At 36.5% G+C, this 25,446-nt stretch overlaps 2 protein-coding genes across 3 annotated transcripts; both read right to left on the bottom strand.

Annotated features, from left to right (window-relative positions):
* Positions 1–551: 551 nt before the first annotated feature.
* Positions 552–20,593, bottom strand: LOC116168416 (polycystic kidney disease protein 1-like 2). Of its 2 annotated transcripts, XM_031484229.1 has the most exons (28): positions 20,417–20,593; positions 20,314–20,362; positions 18,532–18,686; positions 18,360–18,484; positions 18,022–18,310; positions 17,825–17,978; positions 15,664–15,884; positions 13,575–13,757; positions 11,536–11,672; positions 9,508–9,756; positions 9,240–9,451; positions 9,012–9,186; positions 8,717–8,959; positions 8,332–8,667; positions 6,510–6,698; positions 6,359–6,463; positions 6,083–6,313; positions 5,901–6,035; positions 5,700–5,845; positions 5,440–5,652; positions 5,163–5,387; positions 4,348–4,407; positions 4,120–4,303; positions 3,927–4,070; positions 3,665–3,876; positions 3,285–3,616; positions 2,503–2,729; positions 552–2,455 (listed from the first exon to the last, which is right to left on the bottom strand). In XM_031484229.1, the coding sequence occupies exons 1-28, from the start codon at positions 20,505–20,507 to the stop codon at positions 1,154–1,156; spliced, it is 6,324 nt and encodes a 2,107-aa protein (XP_031340089.1). In that variant the 5' UTR covers positions 20,508–20,593; the 3' UTR covers positions 552–1,153. The 2 variants fall into 2 exon arrangements, with proteins under 2 accessions (XP_031340089.1, XP_031340090.1); XM_031484230.1 differs by lacking the exons at positions 18,022–18,310; positions 18,360–18,484; positions 18,532–18,686; positions 20,314–20,362; positions 20,417–20,593 and having other exon boundaries at positions 17,612–17,903.
* An 866-nt stretch (positions 20,594–21,459) lies between these two features.
* Positions 21,460–22,850, bottom strand: LOC116168415 (zinc finger protein 622). Its single transcript, XM_031484228.1, has 3 exons — positions 22,157–22,850; positions 21,695–22,100; positions 21,460–21,647 (listed from the first exon to the last, which is right to left on the bottom strand). Exons 1-3 carry the CDS (start codon positions 22,719–22,721, stop codon positions 21,536–21,538), a joined length of 1,083 nt encoding a protein of 360 aa, XP_031340088.1. The 5' UTR covers positions 22,722–22,850; the 3' UTR covers positions 21,460–21,535.
* Between the last annotated feature and the right edge of the window lie 2,596 nt (positions 22,851–25,446).

Here is a 25,446-nt window from a genome sequence, read left to right as displayed (position 1 = left end):
TTGGGTATAGGCTCTTAGAGAACTGTATCAAAAGTAATTAAAGCATGTGTCATTTGATACTTAAGTTACTTTTACAGCAAGATGACTGACGAAAAAATACTACACAACAGCGTAACTAATAAACTATAATTGTACACCAACAATTATGTCCATATACAAACAAATGTCATGACTGACAATAATGTTAATCGTATCCCGAGATAAGTAATCAACTGGCAGACACTCGTGCGTAAACACCTGTCCCTACATCCTTGAAGTATTACAAAAACTGGTCCTTTGTAATTTCTCACGAGATAAGGATTACTGATAGTGACGCACCGATTTTGCAGTGGACACAGATATTTATAGGTACTGTATATTTGTATCGTGGATTACTTAGAAGGCAAAGTAACTATCTACTGATCTCGACCAATAAGGTGAACGGGTAAGTGTTTCCATTTAATTTCTATAGCGGAAGGGCAATCATTCCCAATTTTGAGTTAGGACCTTACGTAAAGAAATATATTTTCTACATACTACCAAGTTATTTATTATTTGTTTTATTACATCCGATACCTATGTCATATAATATAAATGAACTATGCCCTCCTTTATATTAGTTTTCGAACTGTTTAAATGATAGGCAATGGACACAATTAATGACAATTAATTGGGCGCAAGCTTGTTGAGGGCCCAGAACAAGAGAGGGATAATTAATGAATAAATGGAGCTTAGCTTAGCATAGCTTAAAATCTATGGCAACCATTGTCTCAATAATCGTTGCCATGGATTTTAAGCTACCCTTATGCTAAGCTCCACTTAAATTTGTCGGTGCAAACGACCACAAGAGCTTTAAAGAGGTTCATTGGCCTTTAAGAAGATTCAAGCCTTCATTAGTTATTAAATGTTTTCTCTCTAATAGTTTGCAATGATTTTTGATGGTCTTTAGAGTTTCAAGGAGCCTACAAAAATCTTAAAAAGGCTTTTAGAACTTTTCAAAACCCTTAAGACTTAAGTCAGTTATGCAACGCAAACAATGAATATTTGACTAATTCATTGTAATTAAAAGGTAACAAATTTTTTATTTAATTAGCAATATTCTAAACATTAACCGCTAACATACCTTTTCTTAAGCTAAGGTAATGTAAACAATACATAACAAACCGGGAACTAACTACGTATTATCTTCTTCTGTCTCATGCTTTATAACTGCAATATGTGCGAGAACGTCTTTAATTGTGGATAAAGTATTCTTGGTAAAGTCAAGTTGTTCATTAACACGTTCCATGTATTCAGACATGTTTTGTTCAAATCCTCCCATGGGTCCTGCTCCTTTAAGTAGAATGTTATGGGCGACACGCTCCATTTGCTTAAATCTAAAGTCCGACACTATAATTGGCGACGATTCCGGCGATCTGAAGCCGGTAAATTGGGCTGAATCGTCTTCTTGCTTGCATAAGATATGAAATGCTAACGCATACATTTCATCTGAATCAGTAGCTACTACGCCTGCCGCGTCTTGTAAGATTACAGATTTAGCCACCAATGACATCACATATAGTCGATAATCGGAAATACTATAAACGTTTTTGTTGCGAAGTGACCATTCTTTCGGGCTCACCGTTGGCGTTTGGTTTAGCGCCGCAACTGGATTCGGCAACCCCCCACCCGCGAATCTTTTCTTTTTTCTAAGTACTAATCCTCTACGAAACTTATATTCATCCCGCAAATAATCAGTAAATTTATAAGTCGCATCCAAACCAATATTTCGTCTTCCATTTTGAAACTGCACCAAAATGATCGCAATGTAAAATCCTTTAATGATTAGCATGATCGATGCGAAGAAAATATAAAATGGTCGTGCAAGTGATGCCTTCTCCCAAAAATTGTTATAATCAAAAGAATTATAGTGAGTCATTGACAGTAGCACCAAAGTCTCGAAGCTGGTTGAGAAGTGGCGGAAGTCTTTAACGCGAGAGCCGAAGAAACAATTGGCGCAGAGCGAGAAAGTGAGTAGCATTAGTAAGTGAACTATAAGAAGGCAAACCGCACTCTTCCATATGGCACCAAAGGCACTCTTTATCAAACGAAAAGATTTCGTTAGCTGCATGATACTGAAGATTCTTATCAAAATCATAGCAAATGATAAGCCCAAGAAGAAGGTAATCATTCTCTGGACAATTACAATATCTTTGTACTCCAACATGGTGTTTTGCCTCGACGTACTCATACGTTGGAAGAATGCTTCGATCAAATAAAATTTATATGCGGAAAAAATGGAAAATATCGAAGTTATCAGTAACGTACAGAAATCCCAGATGCACCAGAAATCGTGCGAGTATAGAGCCCAGTAATTGCCTGCCTCCAAAAGGTTTCGCGCCAACAGGAGCACTGTTAACATTACAAACACAAAAAAGATTATCAGCGTTATCTGTTTGTCCGTGTCATTCGCGCTCACTGCTTCAAAGGTGTCCATCTACAAATGACTAAAATGTAATAAAATGACTTTAAATAATCACGTACCCTTTCGCTTTGTATAAAAAGTCCGGTTGCGAGTTTCTCAATTACGAACATGACTGCGTGGAAAGTATTCGCATTGGCGTTGTAAGCCAGAAATTCGAGACTTATTAATCTAGTGCGTTTATCTAACCAGTTGTTCTCTTGAAAGTGACCAAGTGTGGTGGGATAGTTAACCTTGTCCCTCGGCAGATAAGCAACGTAGCCTCCGGATGGGTAATTGCCTGAATCACCTAGAAACACAAGGGTAGACATGGCTTGTTTTAAAAAAATACTATTGGGAATTTTGTGCGGTTTTCCTAACTAGGTATCTTTTACTGTTTCTGTGTTGCGATGTTTATCAATTTTAAATGGTTCCCTTATGACGTCGATACGCAATTTGTAGTGATGTAGCACTTGCGACAATTTCAATTTTTAGGGTAGCGGGTGGGGAGAATAAACTGGCCGCTGTGGTAACACTTCGAAAATGAATTTTGATCCCAAATAGCTGTTTATTTTTCAATGCATACATATTCAAAATTGTGGACTTTGAGGCTATTTCTTTGGGCTAGTTTCATAATCACGCAAAAGTCGACTTTAATGTTGATATTGATGGCAAACTATTGTATGATATTCATTAGAAGCTACCATATCAATATCATTAATGTTTATAATTTTTAACTCAATATTATTTTTCACTTGAATGCAAAAAAAACATACAATCTCTGAGAAAAGCAGTGTGAATAACGAGGATTGATAAATGTCGCAACTTTCCTTCATAGGTCCAAAATACCTTTCAGAGTTCTTACCCACAAATGTAAAACCTTCATTCAGATACGCCCACACTTTGGAAATTATGTTTCTTTTGTCACTCGCGTTAAAAACTTTCCATTTCTGAACATAGACTTTTTCATCGCGATTTAACCACGAGTATTCCGGCATACAGTTCTTTTCAAAATAAGAAGCAAATTGGGGAGCGACCGTGCATCCTTCGGAAACTCTAATTTGGCGTAATCTGCCAATGCCGATGATCTTGGTGTTAAAGTCTCTCATTAGTCCAGGATTTCTTTCAAACCATCCATTGTACCAATTATTGGCGTTAATGGCGCTTTTCAAGGTTTGACTTAGGTAATTGTAAATGCTACAAAGTGTCAATAATCAGGAGGTTCGACGGGATTGCATATCTTACTCCTCTGTAGTGCGAACCTTAGAAAAGCGATAATACTCATTCCACGCGCTTCCATCGATAATCTGTTTCAAGTTAGTACTAGCGTCCCCGATAGTTGAATTCTTCGTGTATATTATAAATAATAACAACGTCAAGAAATACAAGATATACAAAATGGTGTCTGTCATGAATCTGGAATACCTACGCCTCGCCCATTCCTTTTCTCGTTTTACCTTGAGAGGTCGTTTGGATAACTCATAGGGACCTCTTCAAATCTACTCACCAGCCATTCCGTTCTAGTTAGTGGTTTGTATTTCTCGGAAAAGAAAGGTCGCAGCAAAAATGGGCCAAATTTTTCGTATAACTTATCCCTCTGGTACTCGGTTTCGTGAATCACGGCGGCCATGCCAGTTACGAATCGATTCAGCTAAAACGCTACTCAAACAAAGCATCAAACGACTTATAGCTTTTCTTACTTTTACTACATCGAAGAAGATCAGGTTTTTGAAAATGATGTGGGCGCCTTCGAATATAAAGATGATCTGCAAAATCGCAAAGCCCGACGAGATCATAAACAATACGCTGCTAATGTATGGGAGCCAAAAACCGTAAATTATCAGAAATGTAAAGCTGCCCAATAAAACCGTTATTAACATGATCCTGGAAGAATCAGGTGAGCATTGTTTTGGTTAAGTTTGCCTTACCATGGGAGGACAACTAGGAACATGGTTTGGTGGGTGAACAGATTTTTGTAAAACGCGTACCTGTAAAATGAAGAAGCATTTTAACATAATGCAGCAGTAACTAACACGATAAAATACTATAATCATAAATTACCCTTCTTATATTAGTATCTACTTGATTCAGAATTGTCAGAAGCTTTACAATGATTTATACGGCTTCTGCTATAAATTAAAATTTGGATTATACACGACGATAAAGGGAAACTAACCATCTCTCGCCACTCGTAAATTAACATCTTTCACTCGATGGTTAAAATATCCCTTTATCGTCTTGTATAATAAATAACTACGAATTTTTTCAAAAGAATTTGAATTTACACGCTACATTTACGTGGAGTTGGTTTTGTGGATCGACTCCTATTTTAAAACTTCTTATACGCGCGTATTACATTTTATAATAAAAAAAATCTTCTGAAAGTAAACAAAGAATAGACGCTATGAGTCTTTTTCAAATACAATTCTAACTCGGCAAGTATTTCAAATTCAGCTAAAGCAAAATATTTCTTTTTACATTCACAATATATCTTTACGAAGCAAAAATAAAAATCGCTCTACTATTATTTGGAAAAATCACTCGTAGCTTTAAAAGCACTAAACTTCCTGAAGGTCACACATATCAGCTAATTGGCGGGGCACAAACAATAGCTTCTTAGATTTCTTTGAGTCGATGGATTTTTTAAAGGTTTAATACTAGTCCAGGAATTTTTGGATATGACTCTATTTTTTGTTCTATTCAGCAGGTATCCGTAATTAGTTGTATGGATACACATAATTACCTGAAGAGTGTCACAATTGCGATGTGTGTAAAATAAGATGTTGCGCCGGCAAACAATGAGCAAGCAATCACGTGTGCATTTATCGAAATCTCCCCAAAACCAAGTGAATCATACATACGAAGCTTTGGAACTCCGTACATAGAAAACGCGCACGAGAATGTCAATAGGTGAATGGATAGTATGAGGGTCATTCTGTGGAAGAATGGCAAATCGGTCGTCTGAAATCTAAATGAAGTCGGTTACATGTTGTCGCCCCGTTAAGACGAGGCGAACTGACGTTTGACATAAATTAAATAGGTGATCCTTTGCAGTTTGTGCAAGTCGACTGATACAGCCCATTCGATCTCTGAGTTTCTTTCGAATCTTCTCGTCTACGACTTTCACTCTTAAGGGACGGGTTTCCTTGTCCAGTACGGAAAACCAAGCGTTCACTTGGAAATAATATTCTTTCTTGGTTTGCATGTCCATTACCGTTAGCCACTCACAGTACCTTAAATTATGTAGATTATGTCTTTTCGTTACTATCGGCACACCTACCATGAAGGTCGCGCCCCAACAGAGTCATGCCAAAGTGCGATTTGGATAATGTCTCCCAAGAAGCATTCCGTTGTAAAGACAAATGTGTCTTCCTGGTCTCGTTGAAGTAGTCTCATTTCTGGGTCAGGATAGTTGATTAAATGTGGCTATACAAAGACGGAAGGAAAGTATGGACGGTCGAAGGACTGTAGGTTTGCTTACCTTGCTGTCACAATTGGTGCCTTCGACGATAATTGTGATATTAGAGGTAGTACCTGCGTCTGACTGGATTCCAGTTTTCACACACAAAATGTAACCGTAGGCGTTTACCGGGATGTTGTCTGCCAAATAGTACATCTGTAAGAGAACTATAAGCTCTATTCTACTTGCGTTAATTTCGTCACCGTTTGGTTTAACTCCACTCCCTTTTTAACACCGCAGCACAAAATTAGGCAGTATAGAGCTAGTGCAAGAAAGACGGCAATGTAAGCTATGAAGCAAATTTGTCTCTGAATCACAACTTTTAAACTGTGAAATGGTACCAATACGTGTTGGGCATCAAATGTGACACGCACAAAAGATGAGAAATGGTGACACACGCATACCAAGTACTGTGGTGTCGATTCCTCTGAGATCTACAACGGATCATTTTTTACGTATTCTTTAACTTACTTCCTTACAAAGCAAGCGTCAGTTAACCACGTGTTAAAAGCGACGCTCCAGTACGCGCACGTGAATATTTTAAAGGATACATTGTAGTTAATACTTATGTCTGACGTATCGCGCTAAAATGGGACCTTATACAAACAACATTTTCAACAACATATTCACCTCCATATGCACATTTGACTTAGCAGGTCTTACTGCGATATATCCCCACACATCACCATATTTAGTCAATTCGTGAGGGATAAAGGAGATATATAGTTTGTTAGGAGCGTAGAAAGTTTTCACTTGTTGTGAATAGCGAGCATCATCAAACTGTTCCCACAAGGGTACTTTGTTATATGTCACCAGTACCTATAATGGGGGTTTACAGTATAGTTGAATTCCGCAGTTCTAATTTAATAAGCGTGTACCCGAAACCATAAAACATTTTTTTGGACAGTAAAAGTTTATTTAAAAATAGAGGCTGATTAGCAAAAAAATAATGAACATGTGCGGTTTTAAAGGTTTATGCAAAACGATATGATTGTGGCGGGCTCTGTGACGTAATAAGCCCGACCAATCAGCTCCTAGAACCATTCAGATGACATAACGACTTGGCAATATTGCAGGAGAATGGCATTTATAACTTGCGTCATCTGTCACAGGCACTTGTCACTTTCGTGCTAGAAGCAGTTAAACATCCCTCTCAAAACGTCAAATAAAAATTGAGGACACACGGGTCTTTTTATTTTTACTGTACTTTGTGGATCAGAAATAAAAAATGAAGGCGGGATGACCCCATTTGCTCACAAGAGTAGTCAAATACTACAACGCTGCTGTGTAGGGATTTTTTCAAAATGTATGATATGATAATATATTTTAGTGCATAACGTATGTGTAGTAAAAATTGTAGGTTTCTGTTTGAAAGAAAATAGCTATTTGTGTATTAAGAGCGCAAAATGATATATTGTCGATTGAAAGAGACAGTTGACGCGCGACTCTCTTGAGATCGACAATCAATTTGCGCTCGAATTACACACAAGGTTTTTTCTACAATCGAGCAGTTCACATATTTCCAAAAATTTAAATTTTTCTTCTTTTTACTGGTTGTCATTGGATACTCTGAGCAATGCATATTTTTGATTTATAGTTAATAATTGGGAGAGCGAGCGTTTTTTCTATTTTGTCGCTTATAAGCGACAAAGTGACATTCCTCGAAAAAGATGATGTTTGCGTTGTCAAATACGAGCGCAAATGCCTACTTTGGATATCGATTGTAGAAAAAAATACATACATTGATACATTCAGACGAAATAAATTTATTCTTTAAAAGTTGCTTGAAATAAACATCGACATTTGATGAAATTTTACATGTCCAAAAAGCTATGATCGCTATAGCCACCTTGTTCGAGCTAGGAAGCTAACAATTTTATGACCGTGTGCACCGACAAATTTAAGCGGAGCTTAGCTTAAGCGTAGCTTAAAATACATGCCAATCATTGTGTCAATAATCGTGGATGTTAAGCAACGCTTAAGCTAAGCTCCACTTTAATTTGTCAGTGCAAACAGCCATTAGTCATTAGCATTTAATTGAGATCGGTAAATCGCCACACTTTTTCCGTTCCTCTGTCTTTTATTTTTGGTTTGGAGGTTCTCATTGGTAAAACAAACCCTGTATTTATCTATACGTACATAGGTACTGGAATGCAAATGCTTCTTAATTTTATATGTTTGTTGCCTATGAGGGTTAGAAAATGTGATCAAATAGAAAGCAGGAACGTGTACAGTATTGAATTTGCGTATGAATCGTCTCTACAGCAAAAGTGAAAAAAAATTAAACGTTAGCTTTGGGAAGAGATTTCGGCAGTGACCTATCGAATTAGACGCCGACTAACTACGTGTTTGTGTCACCAACACGCGCATTAAATGAGAAGAGTTCTTATTAGAAGTTACATTGAATAACTCCTCCGAACTTACCATTTGTTGTGTCCGGCAATAAACTTACCTCCAACGATTCCTTCTCTGCAATCTGAAAATTTATAAAAAGGGCAGCACCGTGATTTACGTCGATGCGATGTACATTTATAAGCCGTTCCATGCGTGATGGTATCCATTTTTCAAGCTTAAGTGGAGCTATCGCCAGAAACTGATTGTAATCTCCAGACATAGTTTCTGGGTTTGTGTCCTTTTGTATATTGAACTCAATTCGAAGCAAATCTTCAATCATCCCGACCGAGCTTCTTGTGTCGAATAATTGAACATAAAGTACAGGGAGGCGATAGTACTCCTTACTTAAATCGTACCAAAGAGGATTGCTCTCATTGCTCTTAAATTCGACTACCTGTAAGCCTTAATTACGCGACGGTCGAAAATGTGCAACATATATTTACCAAAACGCTCAAATATTTATACCAGTCATATAGTTTAGCAAGTTTAGGTTGAAACTTGACTTTGTATACGGGTGCCCATCCAATTTCGATATAATACAATACATTAGTAGGCTCTGAAATCAATTGGAAGCGTAATTTGGATGTGTTTATATCTATTCCATCATCTCCATCTACAGTTGCTTGCAGTAAAGTGCGCGCGACATTAAGAAAGCTTTCCTCCATCAGTCGCCAGGTTTCCCTGTACTGAAAATAACAAAAGTGATGGTGGGGCATATTCTGAACAAACGATTGTTACGTAAGCTATTTTGGTATCTCTTTCGGGATCCAAACTTTCATATTGGTCATAATTTTCTGTGATGTCTTCCATTAGAATATCCCCTACGGCATCATTCTTATTAGATACTACATCTGGAGGCTTAATATCTCCTTCATTTGGTATGGATAGTAAAATCCAAAGGTCTACCATACCGCTATAGCGAATTTGAACTTTAAATTAAGAGAGCCAACTTAACCAGTTTTTTACCTGGCATATAGTATCACGTCCGCCATGAAAAGTATAGGTTCAACGCTCTCTTCTATTATTAAGAGCGCTTTGTCCGCTGTACGTTTCATCGCTTCGGCTGTTTTGTAATATTCCTTCGCATTTTTTGCTCCCATTTGCAATGCTGTTTCACTTGATGTAAGCAAAACGCCTAAAACGATGCGCGCGTAATCTAAATCCATACCAAAATCGAGCTAAAATGGAATAAGTAGATACGTTATTGACGTAACGTTTAGTAAAAAGTACGCACTTCTTTGAGGTCATCCATCATTTGTACTTTGAAGTTGGCCAATTCAATAAGGTTCTCGGGAGTAAGATTAAATTTGGTATTTTGTAGGTCCCTAAGTATCACATGCATTGTTTGCGTTGTGCATTCCACCTCGTTCTGTTCGCCAAGCCATTTAACCGGTAGGCCGGTCCAGAACTTGATAGTTCCCTCGTATACACCTTTTAAACCTTTGATTACGTCTTCAATTGTTCCAGTAAACATTGGTTTAAACTATAATGGTACACGGTTTGATGAACTCTTTCAACATGTAGCATTTAAAAAATTTTACTTTTGTGTAGATCAATTGTATTGAATGTAGGTACTAAATGTATGAGGGTTGATCTGTACGTTTAAAAGTTATTTACACTGGTTAATTTGTGCATACGAGTTTGCTATAATTACAAATATTATATTCTCGTATTTGATTGTGGATAACATAGGGAACTAGGTACTGCCAGTTAGGTACATATTATTAAAATTAAAAAAAGTTTCATGAAAAAAATGTTTATTCTCAAATGACAACCTCACCATAGTACACAGGGTCGCTGATATAGATGGAACCAAAGCTCTTACGCCCAAATCGTTTGAGATATACCTATACATGAAAATGGAAACGTTTCCATTCGTTCCGTTGTGGAGGGAAAAAAGTGGCCATAATAATGTATCATTTATTACAAGTAATTTACATTACTATTATCTGTTCACCCAATACATGCAGTTCAGCTCCTCCCAAAAAATCCCGGTAAATTTAAATTGTAATTGCCGCATCTGAATTGACATCCTTAAATGTCAAACCTGTCACTGCATTTTGTATTTACCTTGCCTCAATTAACTGTTAATCTCATTTATACGAACAACATAGCGTTTTTAAAAATGTGATCTATCAAAAGGTAGTGAGGTGATTAAAACTTTCGTGGGACTTAATGAATGTAGCGGAAGCTAAAAAATGACATGCCAACATTTTGATCAAGAAAATTTGTTTTCGGCCAGTAAACATTTTTGACATGACGTAATGTATTTAAAAGGTTTCGCAATAATATTCTCAAGGAAAAGGAGGAGATGATTACCTATAACTGGAGCCGACATTTCTTGCGAGAAATTAGGCAATATGACTGTATATATACCTATGTGCATGCACGACATCACCTCTCTGTAGCTGCTCGTTTTTTGAGTGCGACCGCCATCTTGAATTTTTTTAAATGATAACAGGTCATGCGATAAGTCATTAGAAAGCTTCTTTCTTACGACCTCATAATTTAGATAAATTAAAAGAATCGCATTTGTCACAATCAAATGCTGTTATGATGTTCGAGTATTCATTCGAAATGTTTCCATTTATCTGCATTATTTTCGAATTTAACACCATACATGATTTAGGTACTAATAAAGAGAAAAAATAAGCTTTCTAATGACTTACCACATGACCTATGTTGTCATTTAAAAACTCAAGATGGCGGTCGCACTCAAAAACCATGTGCAATTTCGAATTAAAGCGTTCTAATTTTGATGTCTATATCTCAAACGGTTTGAGCGTCAGAGCTATGATTCTATTTATATCTGCGACCTTGCATAGTTCTTTCCTTTATAACTATTACGTCATACTAATAAGGAGGACTAATAATATGGTGTTAATTACTCACTCCTTGCTGTGTACCCAGTATAAAGTATACTAGGATCAGGTGTATCTTACTAACGATCTTTGTGATTTTGTATTTCTGTCTGTCTGTTTGTCAGTGGGCACAATAACTTTGTTTAGAAATGTCTGATCGCTTTGAAAATTAATGCACAGGTTCTCTATAAGAAGGCTATAAGAAAGGTCAGATTTTTTGAATGTAAAGTATAGGTTCCTAGAGTCGCCTTGGAGAAAAGGTAGAAGTGATCCTTGTTTTATGAGTTGTTTTACCTAAATGTGCACCTAAACTATGTGTGTAATGAAAAGTATTATATATCATTCATGAGTGATCATTTTTGACACCATAGTAGGAAAAATTTGTGGCGATTAATCCTTACATCAAAATTAGCATCCAGCTCTACCGAACCGGAATAAATTCTGTCACCCACATCTACCGTGTCGACAACATATTTTGTAGTGGCACGTCCAAAAATCATATGGTGGTTGCTTGTGTAGATTGTGCCTAACATTATCCCTGGGAAAAAAATATGTTAATGAGTGTATGCAAAACTTACTCTAATAATTATCCACATACATATTGAGACTTTTTATTTCTAAGTATGTAATGTATTGCTCGCGAATATTAATACCATTTGTTTTAATTTGATGTGGTTTCAACATCTCTCCGCCGAATAAAAACATGAGTTTAGTCAACTAATACTAATACAGGGTGTCTAAATTTAAAGATCCACCGTGTAATAGCAGATACTGTATGTCAAAGTAAGCATAAATTGTTAGATAGACGTACGTCCGACTTTGGTTCGTTTTAAAGTTATGAATTGCAAGACAGAATTAGGGTCGCGAAATCGTTGCTGAGGAATGTCTAGCAGCTATTAATGATGTTAATCAATGTGCCACAGCTTGTGTTCGTGGGCACTTTGAATAATTACTTATTGAAATAATGAAAAAAATTCTAGTTTGGCTTTTACGTTTATTTTGTACTAATAACTGATGGCACTTACCTTCAGGCTACCATAACTCGAAAACAAAGTAAGACCGGACGTATGTTTATCTAAAGCCGGGTACTCATTGGCGAACCGAACTGTAACAGCAACGGTTACTGTAACATTTCTCAGTGTAGACCTAAACACGTTTTTTCATCGAACACCACTTTTGAATCTCTTCGTGTTTGAGGTAAAAGCTAGCAACTCTAAAAAACGTGCACCTTTTCTATAATTTTCCAATGTCTATTATAAAAGGCCTGCAAAAAATATAGCTAATTTTATATTCAACGCTGAGAAATAACAATGTTTAAACCTCAGGGCAAGCAATACAGGGTGAACCGATAGTGCATGGGTGGAAAATTGTAGGTTTATTAACGCACATATCTAAAATTGATTGTAGGGAAATGTTGAAGGACTCTTAAGGCTACAGTCTAAATTCTATTGGAACAGAGGATTTATCAAGTCTAAAAGTTTAATGCTTGTTTAGTCTGATACACTTAACATAAAATATAATGTTACAATACAACCATTTTGACTAACATCAAGGAACGTACATTAAATTACAATACGAACATAAGCGACATCTATGATATCTATAACCATAACGTCAATGTTTTAAATCTGGTTATATAAGATGCTTCAACAAATTCAACGAAATTGCAATTATTATACAGGGTGATTTATAACAAATTTGCCTTTTTTTAAGGAATAATATACAGGGGGTTTTATTTTAAAAAAAAAGCTATTTTAATATAAATCACCCTGAATAATTGCAATTTCGTTGAACATATTTTTATGTCGTAACCTTAAGAGTCCTTCAATATGTTCCATCAATGAATTTGAATATGTGCGTTAATAAACCGATAATTTTTCACTCGTGTACTAATGGCTCGCCCTGTATAGAAATGCCTTTGTTTGACGTTTTTATAGAATTTCTATTTATGTGTTGTAAAACATGGTCACGTCATTTTTGTTTAGGTTAAATCCTATTTGATTGTGTTTTATAATTTATCAGGCCCTTTGAGATTAAATAAATGAAGATGGTGCATTATTTGCAGAATTATCGCAATCTCTAACGCAATCTTTCATCAAGTAATGGCCGTATGGACCGACTAATTTAAGCGAGGCTTAGCTTAAGCGTTGCTTAACATCCATGGCAACGATCATTGCGCCAATGGTTGCCATGGATTTTAAGCACCGCTTAAACTAAGCTCCACCTAAATTTGTCGGTGCATATGGCCATAAGCGTTTTTGTTTCATACATGTATGTTCGACCAATTGGTTTAAAACAAACGTGCGCGTTATCATAGGCACCTACCTATACCTATGGGTCTTCTATTTCTTGGTCTGAGTTTTGAAATATAAATCAAATCTGCCTTTGTTGGATAAGATGAGAAATTGCAGGCAGATATTAATAGATGGTAGATACTTACTGTGGGGGTCGTTCTCATAAACCCTATAATACCGTTTTCGTTTGTCAAATGGAGGATTAGCATTGGAACTGCAGGATATTTTAAAAACATGAGGATCTGTATCTTGCTTCATAGTACAACTGGGTGATTCTAACACACTAGCCCGAATGTTATGACGATAAGACGGCGCCGTGAATATGCGTCCTAAAAAAATCCGTGGATTTAGGTACTTACATTCAAAGCGATAGTTAGTGGTTCATAGCAATATAGCAAATAGCATAGTTAACGATACTGTCAGGCTAACAATGTTGTTGAGGCATGTGATTGGATGTTTTTTTAAAGAATGATGCTTTCTTTTTAGTTTAAAAAACATCTCTCTGTAAATGTGTTTAGGGCAAAATCATTAAAAGGACGAATCATCTTTCACAGCTTGATTGAAAGCTATGATTTTAAATTTGCGTGACCGATCAATACCAATAAGTAAATCATTTGAAGTGTTATCAGCTTTAACCAGTTGTCCACATCAGGCATTTCCACAGCAATCGTTTTCATCAAAGGCAAACCGTAACAAAATGGTTCAATCACGAATTAAAAACGCTACGGCAAAAGTATTACGCAATCTGTGACATTTATCAAAAATATCACTCTGATCAACTGCGGAAACACAAAGTCTCCTCAAGGTGGGAATATATAGCAATGCACTTGAAGCATAAGATGTTTTTTCTACGATAGTGTCTTATTAAAATCAAATAATTCGATTAAGTAAGTCAGTTTAGGGACTACTTTTCTAAAATTCCCACAGAGCGCCAGTAAAAAATCCTGCGTGCCAGGCAACATTCGCATTTAGCAAAATAATAATTGAACTGAGAGACAGCATACGAAACATTCCCAGCAAAAAATCAGAGGACTATTACGAACATACGTCGAAATTAATTTTGATGATTAATGAATGTTTTGAGCTAAATGTTTATCCTGATTGTCTCAAAGTGTCCGTAATCGTCCCAATACAAAAATGGAACATGACGGGTAAGCTAGGAAAAATTTTTGAGAAATTTATGGTTATACAAATCTCAAAGTATTTTGAGCAAAACAAATTGTTTTATGAAGGCCAATATGGATTTCGGGAAAACCGTAACACTACTCTTGCTGTGCTAGAGTTAGTGCGGGAAATTTTATCAGCATTTAAGGATAACAAGGATCTTTCCATTTTACGCGTTATGCTCACAAACCCGTTTCTTGAGTAGAAATCGTAAGAATATAAAGTGAATTTGTTGGTATAAATGCATGAAATGTACTGTTTTGGAGACGCAGTTTCCCTTAAGGCGGCTACAGACATGGGAAGTTTGACGAATTCCAAATAGCAAATGTTTGCCATTTGACAAATAGCTTAGATACACATATATAAGTTAAAGCAAGTGTTCGGGATTTGCCAAATTTCAAAAATTTCCCGTCGATTGTCGGTAAATAAGCACACATCAAAGGGCTGAAATGTTCGTCAAAAAGCAAACTTGTCGCTGATACACATATGCGTGCAGAAGTTGCAATTGCGACCACCTTGAAAACTAATTATGCGTATGAATATGAACCTGTTAATTTGTGCACAATTCATTTATTATTGTATTTCGTGCGCGATGGAGTGGACGAACGAAACGGTGATCAAATTTCTAGAACTGTACGAAAAGGAACCCATAATAATATGGGATGCCGCGAATATTTTACATAAAAATCGAAATTCTACAAATTCTACCTCCATTGTGAACGGAAACTAGAGTAGATACTAGCGCAATAAGTTTGAAGTTCCCGTTTTGATTTGCCATTTGCCAAATACGCACATATGTATATCCATACTCGTGATTTTACGAGTAGCAGGACAAACAGTTTGGCGATTGATAAACATTTGATATTTGACAACTTTTACATGTCTGTAGCCGCCTTTAGATGAATCGTGATGATTTTTGAGTGTAACATAACTGTGATTACAATTTAGAGTAGGTGCCCTAAACTATTTTATTCGAAATTTGTCAAAAGTGAAAAGCAACAAAGTTCAACGTGTTTGCTTATTTTTGCTTATTTAATTTTGTTTTATTATTTGGCCGGCATGTGTACTTACCATGGGTTGTGCATGTGATGTTCAATATATTTTTGGAGTTGTCGTACTCCCTCCTGATTACAATGATGTCTCTATTTACTTTAACGTATCTGCTATCAAGGCTTTCAAGTCCTCCACTTAAAGTCCATTCGAATTCTGCAGTACCACCACAGTGTGGGCACACTGCTTGAAAAATCATAGACTCATAAGGAATTATATATTTATAAGCATTTTTAAGTTCTCTAAAATGGGATGAAAAAAATGCATTTCAAAATTAAGTATTGACATTGTATATGTATTACATTACAAGTAGACCAACGGTTGTTTACTTTTGGACACCACGTATAGATGGCGAGGACACTAAAGTCGCAATGTTAATTGTTTAAAAAATGTAGCTCTCTAAAGCAAAGGTTTATAAGTTATAACTAAGATGCGCGTTTACCTCTGGCCTAACCAATTAAAGCGTTATTTCGCGTGTAGATAATTCTGCAAAAGTATTATAGAGGGCTTCGTTCGTTAGAAGCCATCTCAGACCATATAGTACATTGACTGCTATTCGCCCTATGCTTTCAATACAAAATGGATGGTCACGGATAGAGGGCACTGTAGTCGTGGGTATGTGAATCTCAGGGTAAACTAAAGTCGTGTAAACACCACTATAGGATCGCTTAAAGAGTAGCTTTATAGTAACCGCGTAGTACGGGAAGCTTTAAATACTCTTCATTATTTGCTATACGTCCACAAATAAGAATAAATTTGCTTTTTTTGGGATATCTAGGCGATTAATTAATTGACGTTTGTGAATTTATAGGTTGACAGTCTCAAATCGTGTCTCATCGGACAACTTCGGACAGACTCGTTTACCCTGAAACTCACATACCCAGGCGATGTCCTTGACCATATTTTAGTTACAATTAGCAGTCCATGTAGTATATGGTCTAAAGAAGCCATACTCATATGGGTTTGATCGTAGCCTACCGATAGAACTAGCCGTGACACTCATCCCCACTATTGCGTTGACGTCACAACTGACGGCGGCCGTCATCTCGATTGCATTGAGTGATGCACTTTTTCTGCACGCCTTTTAATGTAATTAACTCAAGGCAAATTTTAATTTACTGCATTCAAACAGAAGAAGTAAGAAAATGCCAAACACGGACTGCGGCCCTGGCTGCAAAATCAATATAATACAAGAGATAAAATTACTCCAGGGTTTGTATAAAACATTTCTGGGACAACTTCATTATTCGGGTATAAGACGAAATAAACGAAATCTAGTTGCTTAAGGAATGAGATTTTATTGCATCTATAGGAAACAAAATCGTTGTTATTTTAATTGTTGACACGAGTGTCAAAACGAAATCATTGAATTTGAAGTTTTAGTTTGAAATTAAAAGATCCACTATTTTTAATTAAACTATAGACTTCGACGATAGGCGGCTCATTTGAAAGAGAATGGTGTAAGGATCTCGTGCCTACCGGTATTTTTCACTGGTCCTAGTATTAACATTATTAGGAGGAAAATACGCTCTCGTCATTTATGTTTGCATAATGACTTTTTAAACTTGTATTTACTACTCCAGTTGAAATTTCAAGCGAAGGAATCTGGTTTTTTTCTTTTGTACTAATCTAATAAATGTCACTTATTTTTATTAAGTATATTCAGAAAACTATAATCAAGTGTTTATAAACGTTATCAAAACTTTAGATCCATGATAGCTGATAACAGAATCTAAAATTCCCGAATTATGCTGCAAAAAGGAACAGGTAAATTATCAGGCTGAAACTGCAAGTACCATTCTATATAAATATCACAATTTAAAAAATGTTTCTGTATTGGAGGATACAGAATACGCCTACCAAAGGCCATATAATTAAAAACAAACAGACAATACAACAACCGATTGTTCTAACATCGCGCCTGTAATACAGTGAATGCATACTTTGCGTTATAAAGTAGGTAGTGTACCTTTGTCACTTGGAAGTGTTTCCTCTCTTGTAGCAAGCTCATTCAAAGTATAGTAATCTACAGCGAATCTCATTTAGTTCAGGTATAAACCTTCAATTTATCCATTTTAGTTGAACATATATAATACCGTTATGTACCAACACTTTCTCGGAGCTCGTTTTTGAATCCGTTGGCCTATTTCTAATAAATATACAATGGTATTGAGTATCATACCTAATTTGAACTGGATACACTCGAACTGGGTTACATTCTAGTTCTATGGTGTCTGTATCCTCAGTATACTGATAAGGAGTGTTAACAATTAATTTTACCTCCATATTGAATAGTATAGTAATCGGTTGTAAAAGTTTATACCTTAATATCGGCCCTAAAAGAAAGCTGAAACTTTAATAACTAAAGAGTGATGATACCATCGCCAAGTTTGTTATTATAAGCTGGACAGAGCCATGGAAACCATTCTGTCAACATCTTAATCGAGTTCAAAGCTTTATTGGTCATCCAGTCGATCCAGCCCTCGCCTGCAGGTCTATCCATAATTTTGCATTCCCACCGATAGATGATCTCTTTTGTCGGGGGAGGATAATCGTAAGCTTTTGAATTATTACCAAGAAGGTATATCGGAAGGGCAAAAGTCATTACTATCTTAGTTCCACCAGAAATGAACGCCATAGGAGGATCTGGCTCAAAAGAGACAACGCACTGAAATCCAATTCGTTAAGTTCCGGCTATTTGAATCTTTTGCACTTACGGTTGCAGTTCGCTCAATTCCGTAACCTCTGACGATCGCTTCTAACTTATAAGGATACCAATGATAAAAAACCCTGGTTGTGTAAACAAACTTGCCATTATACATCTCCATAATATATGACTCGGCTAAAAATACTGGAATGTGTTTACATGTATATTGAATACTAACTTACATGATCCCCCTAATTTTATATATCTCCATCTAATGCTCAGATCTCTCGGATCACAGCCTAAAGTTATCTTGGGCAAAGCGAGTATTCTATATGGGCGTCGGCGGCTAAGCAAATAATCGGTGAACTTTTCATCTTCACTCCATTCTCTCCGGTCACTAGAATGTAGGGAGATCAATAAACCTTTATAAAGCATTACATTAGTAGTCATTTTCCGCAACCAGGTAGGTATATGTGCACTAATACACTTTGCTAATACTAAACAATAAAGCAAGAGCCCGTGATTGCCAGACCTGAGTCATTTTATAAAAGCTAAACGTTTCTCTGTGCATGCTTCCAATACAGGTAGATGGGGGTAGGTACTATGTACTTTGGGTCATCACAGTTTACGCAGGTAGCATCAGGTACCAAAGTTGTATATAAAATACAAACTTCCTTATGGCAAATTGTAAAGCGTAATATAAGAAATCACGTCTTCTATTGTCAGGCACTTTACAACGTGGCGACTCCATTGCCAGACACCCTTAAAGTTAAAGAAATTGTTGCTGTACTTTATATGTAAAAGCTGAACTTTATTCATATTATTACTAAGGTAACTATTAAAGGACGTGTTAGTTACTGGATACGACTACTACACAGACCTTTCCGCAACAGAAGAGTGGGTAACCGGAGTATATGGAGTGGAAGGATGTGTAGACTGTCTCAGTTTCGAATTTCGCAAAAATATTGCAGACAGAGGTTTTTACAAAATTGTTAACTCCTGTACCCAAATCCTATTGGAGCGAAGATCTTGGATCTAAATTCGGTAACAACACTCGCACCAGGTCTTTTTTGGAATTGGTATAACCATTGTATTTATAAAAATACAATGGTATAACCAATGAAATTTTTAATTCTTTAGGAAAAACCCCCGACGAAATAATAGAATTAATAACAAAAGTAAGAGGCGGTACCAGTAAACTCATTTTGCGTTTAGTTTGTAAATGTCTCCCGTTGTTTTTAGTTTTCTCAAAGAGTGTCTAACTGCAATTTAAGAAAGCTGCACAAACTCAAAATGCACGGCTTGATCTATTTGAGTACAATAGTATAGTGGATCTATATTCTTTACAGCGGCTCATTATCAACAGTACTATTAGCATTGTTCGAAAAGTATACACTAAATTCATCAGCAGTTAGTGTTGATTGAATTCGAGTATTTGACTTTCTATGGGCGTTTCAATTTTGCACATGACACGACTCGAATTATTCGAACCACTAATTAACTTATTGTACCCTTTGACTTTTTTCTCTCAAAAAATGTTATTGTGGGACATTGGGAAACATTTAAAAGGCGGCAACCGATCAGCTGAAGATTATTCCAAAAGGTGAGTTCCAGCACTGCTCTCTGTGAGAAGTGGAAAAGGATCGTCTCCAACGCAGTGCCGTTCCTCAAAGGTAGAAAACTACTTTGAAGGAGACAATATTGAATTGTAAGTATAATTAAATAAAAAATGTCCATTACTTAATTTACACACCTCGTATATTCGTTCGACTATTAATAGATGTCTACTATGTTTAAGAGAATTGTATGAACCACATTTACTTTGAGAACACGGCCCCAGTGAAGGCAATATACCTGCGATCTGCGCATGCGTATGAATAACTGCATTTATACCCCCTTTTCAAACCCATTGACTAATTGGCAATGTGGAATGTTTACAATTGCTTTTGACGTTTCAACAATGTGACAATTTATGTCTACCGTTTGCACATTTTCAGTAAAATGAATAGAATGGAAACCTTTACCATCTCAAGATTTCGAGGCCTTGAAACACACACTCTGGTTTTTTCGCTCCTGTGAATAGACCAATTTAATAATGATGTGGCTATTACATTAGCGTAAATTTACTTTTTACAAGTCCATGTGGTACAATCTCCGTATCGTTAGCTAGAAATCCCTGAATGAAGGACCATCCTAGTAAAAAACCGAAGAAAATCATCTTGTGCACTAATGTACCACTTTTAATTACATTTATTTGAGTACTGCTATAAATATTCAAATAACAACCAAACAAAATGCAAACCAGTAGCTCATGGCAATTTTGATCATATAAATATGATTGGCGATCAAAAGTTTTCAGCGAAACTTGGATAAAAATGCGCAAGACAAAATACTATTCGACGTGTTCGAGAATTGCAGACCGCAATTGTAAGTACGTTACCTTGTTCCTTTCATTGGGAATGTTCTGGATATATATCAGGATTAGCAAATTTTCATATTTTCAGAACTTATATTAATGGAAGTTTAAATACTTTTGGTAACGGTTTGCGTGAAACAGCATGTATACCGGGCGACGCTATTCCTTTTACACTTGTGCTCACTTTAGAGACAACATTTAAATAAAATGCTGTTGTATACACATGTGGAGTAGGTATAAGGATATACAATATACGCCACATACCTACCCTATAAGTATAGAGGAAAATCGAGACTTTAAATAAAAACAAACTCGGCTAAAGGTCACTTCGACCCACGTACTCAAAGAAGGCGCCAAGTATGGGTTTTCTATCGAAAAACAAGCAAAACAACGACAAATGTGCAGAAAAGGATTGAACTGAAAGAAATTTTGCAACATAAAAACAGGAAGAAAGGAAAAAAATCCGCAAAGTGGAATATAAGGTGAATAAACGGAAAGGAAGTAGAACGCGGCAACGCATGCAACAAGTACTATCGCGGGGGGGGGGGGGGGGGGGGAAGAAGAAATACCTCTGTATATACTGCATAGCGTATACTGCTTGGGTACAAGAAAAATTCGCCCCAGCAATGCTTCAAATTCTCCTACCCTAAAGATTTTGGACTTTTACAAAGACACAGAGATCGTAAGTAAATAACAATAATAATAAAAAAGGGTTTGAAGGTCCAGAAAATGAAGAAAACATGAAACAAGGTGGTAACAGATTCTGTAAAGCTTGCTTGCTTTTATTAAGAACAATACATAGTAATAAAAAAATCAACTACATTCTTTCTTTAGAAATTTACTTGTTGTCGAAAATGTGTTTGTAGCTTATTTGCTTTAGTTTGCAGTTTTGTTTGTAGTTTCGACTGCATCCGTTTCATAAAGTGTATATCTCTTGCATTTCTGTAAAAAAAAATTGAGCAAAGAATAGGGTATTATGGTCGAATTACCTAGCAACCGCTTCCTGTTGCGAAGCACTCCATCCGAGTGCACGGTAGTGAGCTAGTACTTTATGCAATTTCTTTGTATTACGATTAACTGCCACTTGACGATCTGGGTTTATGTGTTGTTGATAATACCTCATCAAACTTCGATGACCGACTACCACTCCCGACGGTAACACAAGTTGGTAATCGTTTTCCTCAAGTTCGGCCACCTCAACTTCCTCATCAGGGTTGACATCCTTACCGGCCGCGTCCGGGTAGGACGATGAGTAATCGTAAAAATCGGCATACTCTGCAAGTGCAACACCCTCGTGAATCATTTTGCAGTGGCCCTTGTCAATCATATGCTTGCGCGCGGCATCGGCAGAATGAAAAGATTTTCCTTTCTCATTGCACCACAAGCACATAAATCCTAGAAAGTAATAATGATTTCGCAACCATACAAATATGTAATTAACTGTTATTTACCTTGCGTAACTTTTTCGCCAAGATATGTTAGTAGACCCCTTAAATCAATGCAGTATTCAACATCGGGTACAAAGAAGGAATGCACAGAAGTCATGTGCTTAACATTACGTACAATGCTACGGCTGTGATGTGAACAAAAGAGGCAGTCATTATTATCAATAGGATTTTCGACATCTTCATCCCATTCATCCGAGTTCACCTCTTCCACATCAGAATCATCAGATTCAACTTCTTGAGCAACTTTTTCCATATGTTTAGCTATGAAGTCACCAGTTTCGTCGGCTAATTTAACATTTTCTTTGTGCTTCTTGGAGTTGATGTGGTTTTCTAACGCCTTCTCATTAGTGAAGCTTTTGCGACAGGGCTCGCAATGAAGAGATTGTGTTTTCTTTTCTTCAGTTTTCTGCTGAAGCACACGACGTTGGAAGTCCTCTGATGTGACTGGTGGTAATTCGGCTACTTTACGTTTAAGATTGTAACGATGCCAGTCTGACTTGTAGTGCATCCTTTGGATCTCCCCATTTTCAAACGCCACTCCACATGAAAGGCAAGTAAATTGCGACATTTTTGTATTACGAATTTAACTGAATTTCAAAACCTGGTGCAAAAGTGTAATCTGTGTAATGCTGTAATGTAAATTTTTAGGTTAAATTTAAAGGTTACTTTATTACTGTTCTGTGGGTTACTTATGTAAGCAGAATACATTGTGCTAACATCTGTCTTTATTATTGGAGACTAACATTTTAACGCTAAATGCAGGACACTTTATTACCACCATTATTTTAGTTGGAACTTACACCTCAAAGATGTCGCCACACTAATTTTGTAATGTACTTTATGAAACTAACGTTAGATGTCAGAGCGCAGATTTTAAAAAATGTTTAAAAACCTTAGATATATGAAGTTTTAACCTCAAATGCATAATGAATGTTTGTTTATTTTATAGTCAAAAATTAAACTTTGTTACCATTCCTTTCTCGCTTACAGGTTTAAATTAGGGAACTGGCTACTGGGAGTGACAGGAAAGCGGCAGACTCAACCTTTGCGGAATATGATACTGTTCGCTCTGGGTCGTGCAGTCGAAGATATGTAGTTCTCGATGGATGAGAAACGTTAGCATTGAATTCAGACAACACAAATTGAAAAGGGAAATGCTATGTAACCAAAACAGAAGGACACAGTGGAGAACTCGCAGAAAACCCATTCTAATGCAATTCAAACTTCTCAAGGTTAAAATCGGAACGATTACATGATTGCAGCAGCTGGCGATGGTGCGAAGCTATTCTTTAAAGAATTGAGCCTAGAGTTTATTTGATAGAACTACGGTTATAGAAACGGTGGTGACATTGGCAGCGAAATAAGGCAAAAATGTTACGCAGTTTGCAATCAAGAAAAAATGTGTTGTTTGTGCGATCTTCGTGTGAAAGTTGTTGTAAAACGGTTCAGTTTAATGTACCTGTTATTGAAATTGTTCTTCCAAGGGCTTTAAATAAACTCATTAAGAAGTTACGAATTGCAAAAATAATGTTTTCTGTTCATTGAGTATGATGTGTTGCCTACAAACCAGGCTACACAAATATCCAGTGCCCATATTCAAATTAGGGATTTGCTTGAATCTCCCCAATCTGCCGTTTTTATTGAGGGTAAGGAGAGCCCCCACGAACGAATGGCCCAGGGCCCAGTAAAACTAAAAACGGCACTGTATTTAAGGAATAATAAGTGCGACGTTGCTATTAATCGCATAAATTCCAGAGACATCTCTCTCCATGTCTCTGATAAATTCAAATGAATTTTAAAAAGTTGCGTACGTGGCGACATCTCAACTAGACTTCTAAAACTATAATTGATAGTGTATCGTTTGCCAAGGAGATGGCGCAGTAGTACTTGTATTTAAATTATCTATTCAAAAACCGGGCCTTTAAACTACAATTGCTCTACAGATCTTGCAAGACACAAGACTCCGTACATTTTGAACTGCCATTTAAGGAATAATAAGAACGAGAAAATTCAAAGGGCTGTAGCTTTTGAACTAGTAACCCAATCTTGGAACTGTTTGAAATTATGGATTCTACAGGCCACATTCTATAAAAAAAAATGTTTACGGGTCGATCTGAGACAATTTTTTCTTCGGGGCTCAAAAAAAGGCAGTGTTTTACCTTCCTTTTTTACCAAAAATCGACTACACCGAAAATTCTCGGGAAAACACTTTTTCTTATTAATTTGGGTGCGTAGAATCCAAATCAATTTGTACTTTTTCGATCAGAACTCTCAATCCAAAGTTATAGACTAGAAAAAAATTCAAAGGGCTGTAACTTTTGAACTAGTAGCCCAATCTTGGAACTGTTTGAAATTATGGATTCTACAGGCCGCATTCTATAAGAAAATTTTCGGGTCGATCTGAGACAATTTATTTTTTGGGGCTCAAAAAAAGGTAGTGTTTTACCTTCCTTCTTTACCAAAAATCGACTACACCAAAAATTCTCGGGAAAACACTTTTTCTTATTAATTTTGGTGCGTAGAATCCAAAACAATTCGTACTTTTTCGATCAGACTTCTCAATCAAAAGTTATAGACTAGAAAAGAAACCAATTTCGAAAGAAAATTCAAAGGGCTGTAACTTTTGAACTAGTAGTCCAATCTTGGAACTGTTTGAAATTTTGGATTCTACAGGCCACAGTCGTTTTTCCTCTAGTCAGCGGTTTTCGATAAATCCGTAGTGGGAAGTTTTCAGATCAACACCCTGTATACCTTACTGTGGCTGTTTCGACGGCTACATAGCGCTCGGCCTTAAGAAAGTGTAAGAAACAACAGTACCCCCATCTGTTCGTAGAAGCTCTCCCCTGGTTCTCTTTTAAAAAAAGGTGGTTGTATTGCGATTTCATATGCAATCCCATTTCAGCTATATTTCGCCACCTATTCAGCACGACAATTTATGTGGCTATCGCTATACAGGGTGGTGCCTAGCGCAACGCAGCATAGGGATTTCAATGGTAATTTCTTTATAGTCAAATACTAGCTCCCCTAATTATTTTAGAACAAAAGTCTAAATACGTTTTTTTTAGAGGAAAAAATACTGCATCTGTTAGTTATAATTTTCCATTTTTCAAAACCGTAGAAATGGACAAAATAAAAAATTACATTTTTATAAATCAGTGATGCTTTGGAATCTTTATAACAAACTACAAGCGCATCGCATCTAAGTTATCGTTGTTTGACGTCGAACAATTTTCATATTTAATTCTGTTACAACTATCCGATGCAAGAAAAAGCGGCAATTGGGTAATGTTTTT

This window comes from Photinus pyralis, unplaced genomic scaffold, assembly GCF_008802855.1.
Source record: "Photinus pyralis isolate 1611_PpyrPB1 unplaced genomic scaffold, Ppyr1.3 Ppyr1.4_LG4, whole genome shotgun sequence".
NCBI classification, from domain to species: domain Eukaryota; kingdom Metazoa; phylum Arthropoda; class Insecta; order Coleoptera; family Lampyridae; genus Photinus; species Photinus pyralis.
Note: the sequence above shows the minus strand (reverse complement) of the source record. Positions and strands in the feature narration are given on the sequence as shown.

Coding starts and splice junctions, on each gene's coding strand:
- LOC116168416 (XM_031484229.1), bottom strand. CDS start 20,507: ATGATTTTCTTCGGTTTTTTACTAGGATGGTCCTTCATTCAGGGATTT. Junction 4,408..5,162: donor GCAATTGTGACACTCTTCAG/GTAATTATGTGT, acceptor TTCATTTTACAG/GTACGCGTTTTACAAAAATC. Junction 3,877..3,926: donor TAACTAGAACGGAATGGCTG/GTGAGTAGATTT, acceptor CGACCTCTCAAG/GTAAAACGAGAAAAGGAATG.
- LOC116168415 (XM_031484228.1), bottom strand. CDS start 22,721: ATGTCGCAATTTACTTGCCTTTCATGTGGAGTGGCGTTTGAAAATGGG. Junction 22,101..22,156: donor TGGCGAAAAAGTTACGCAAG/GTAAATAACAGT, acceptor ATTACTTTCTAG/GATTTATGTGCTTGTGGTGC. Junction 21,648..21,694: donor CAACAGGAAGCGGTTGCTAG/GTAATTCGACCA, acceptor TTTTTTTTACAG/AAATGCAAGAGATATACACT.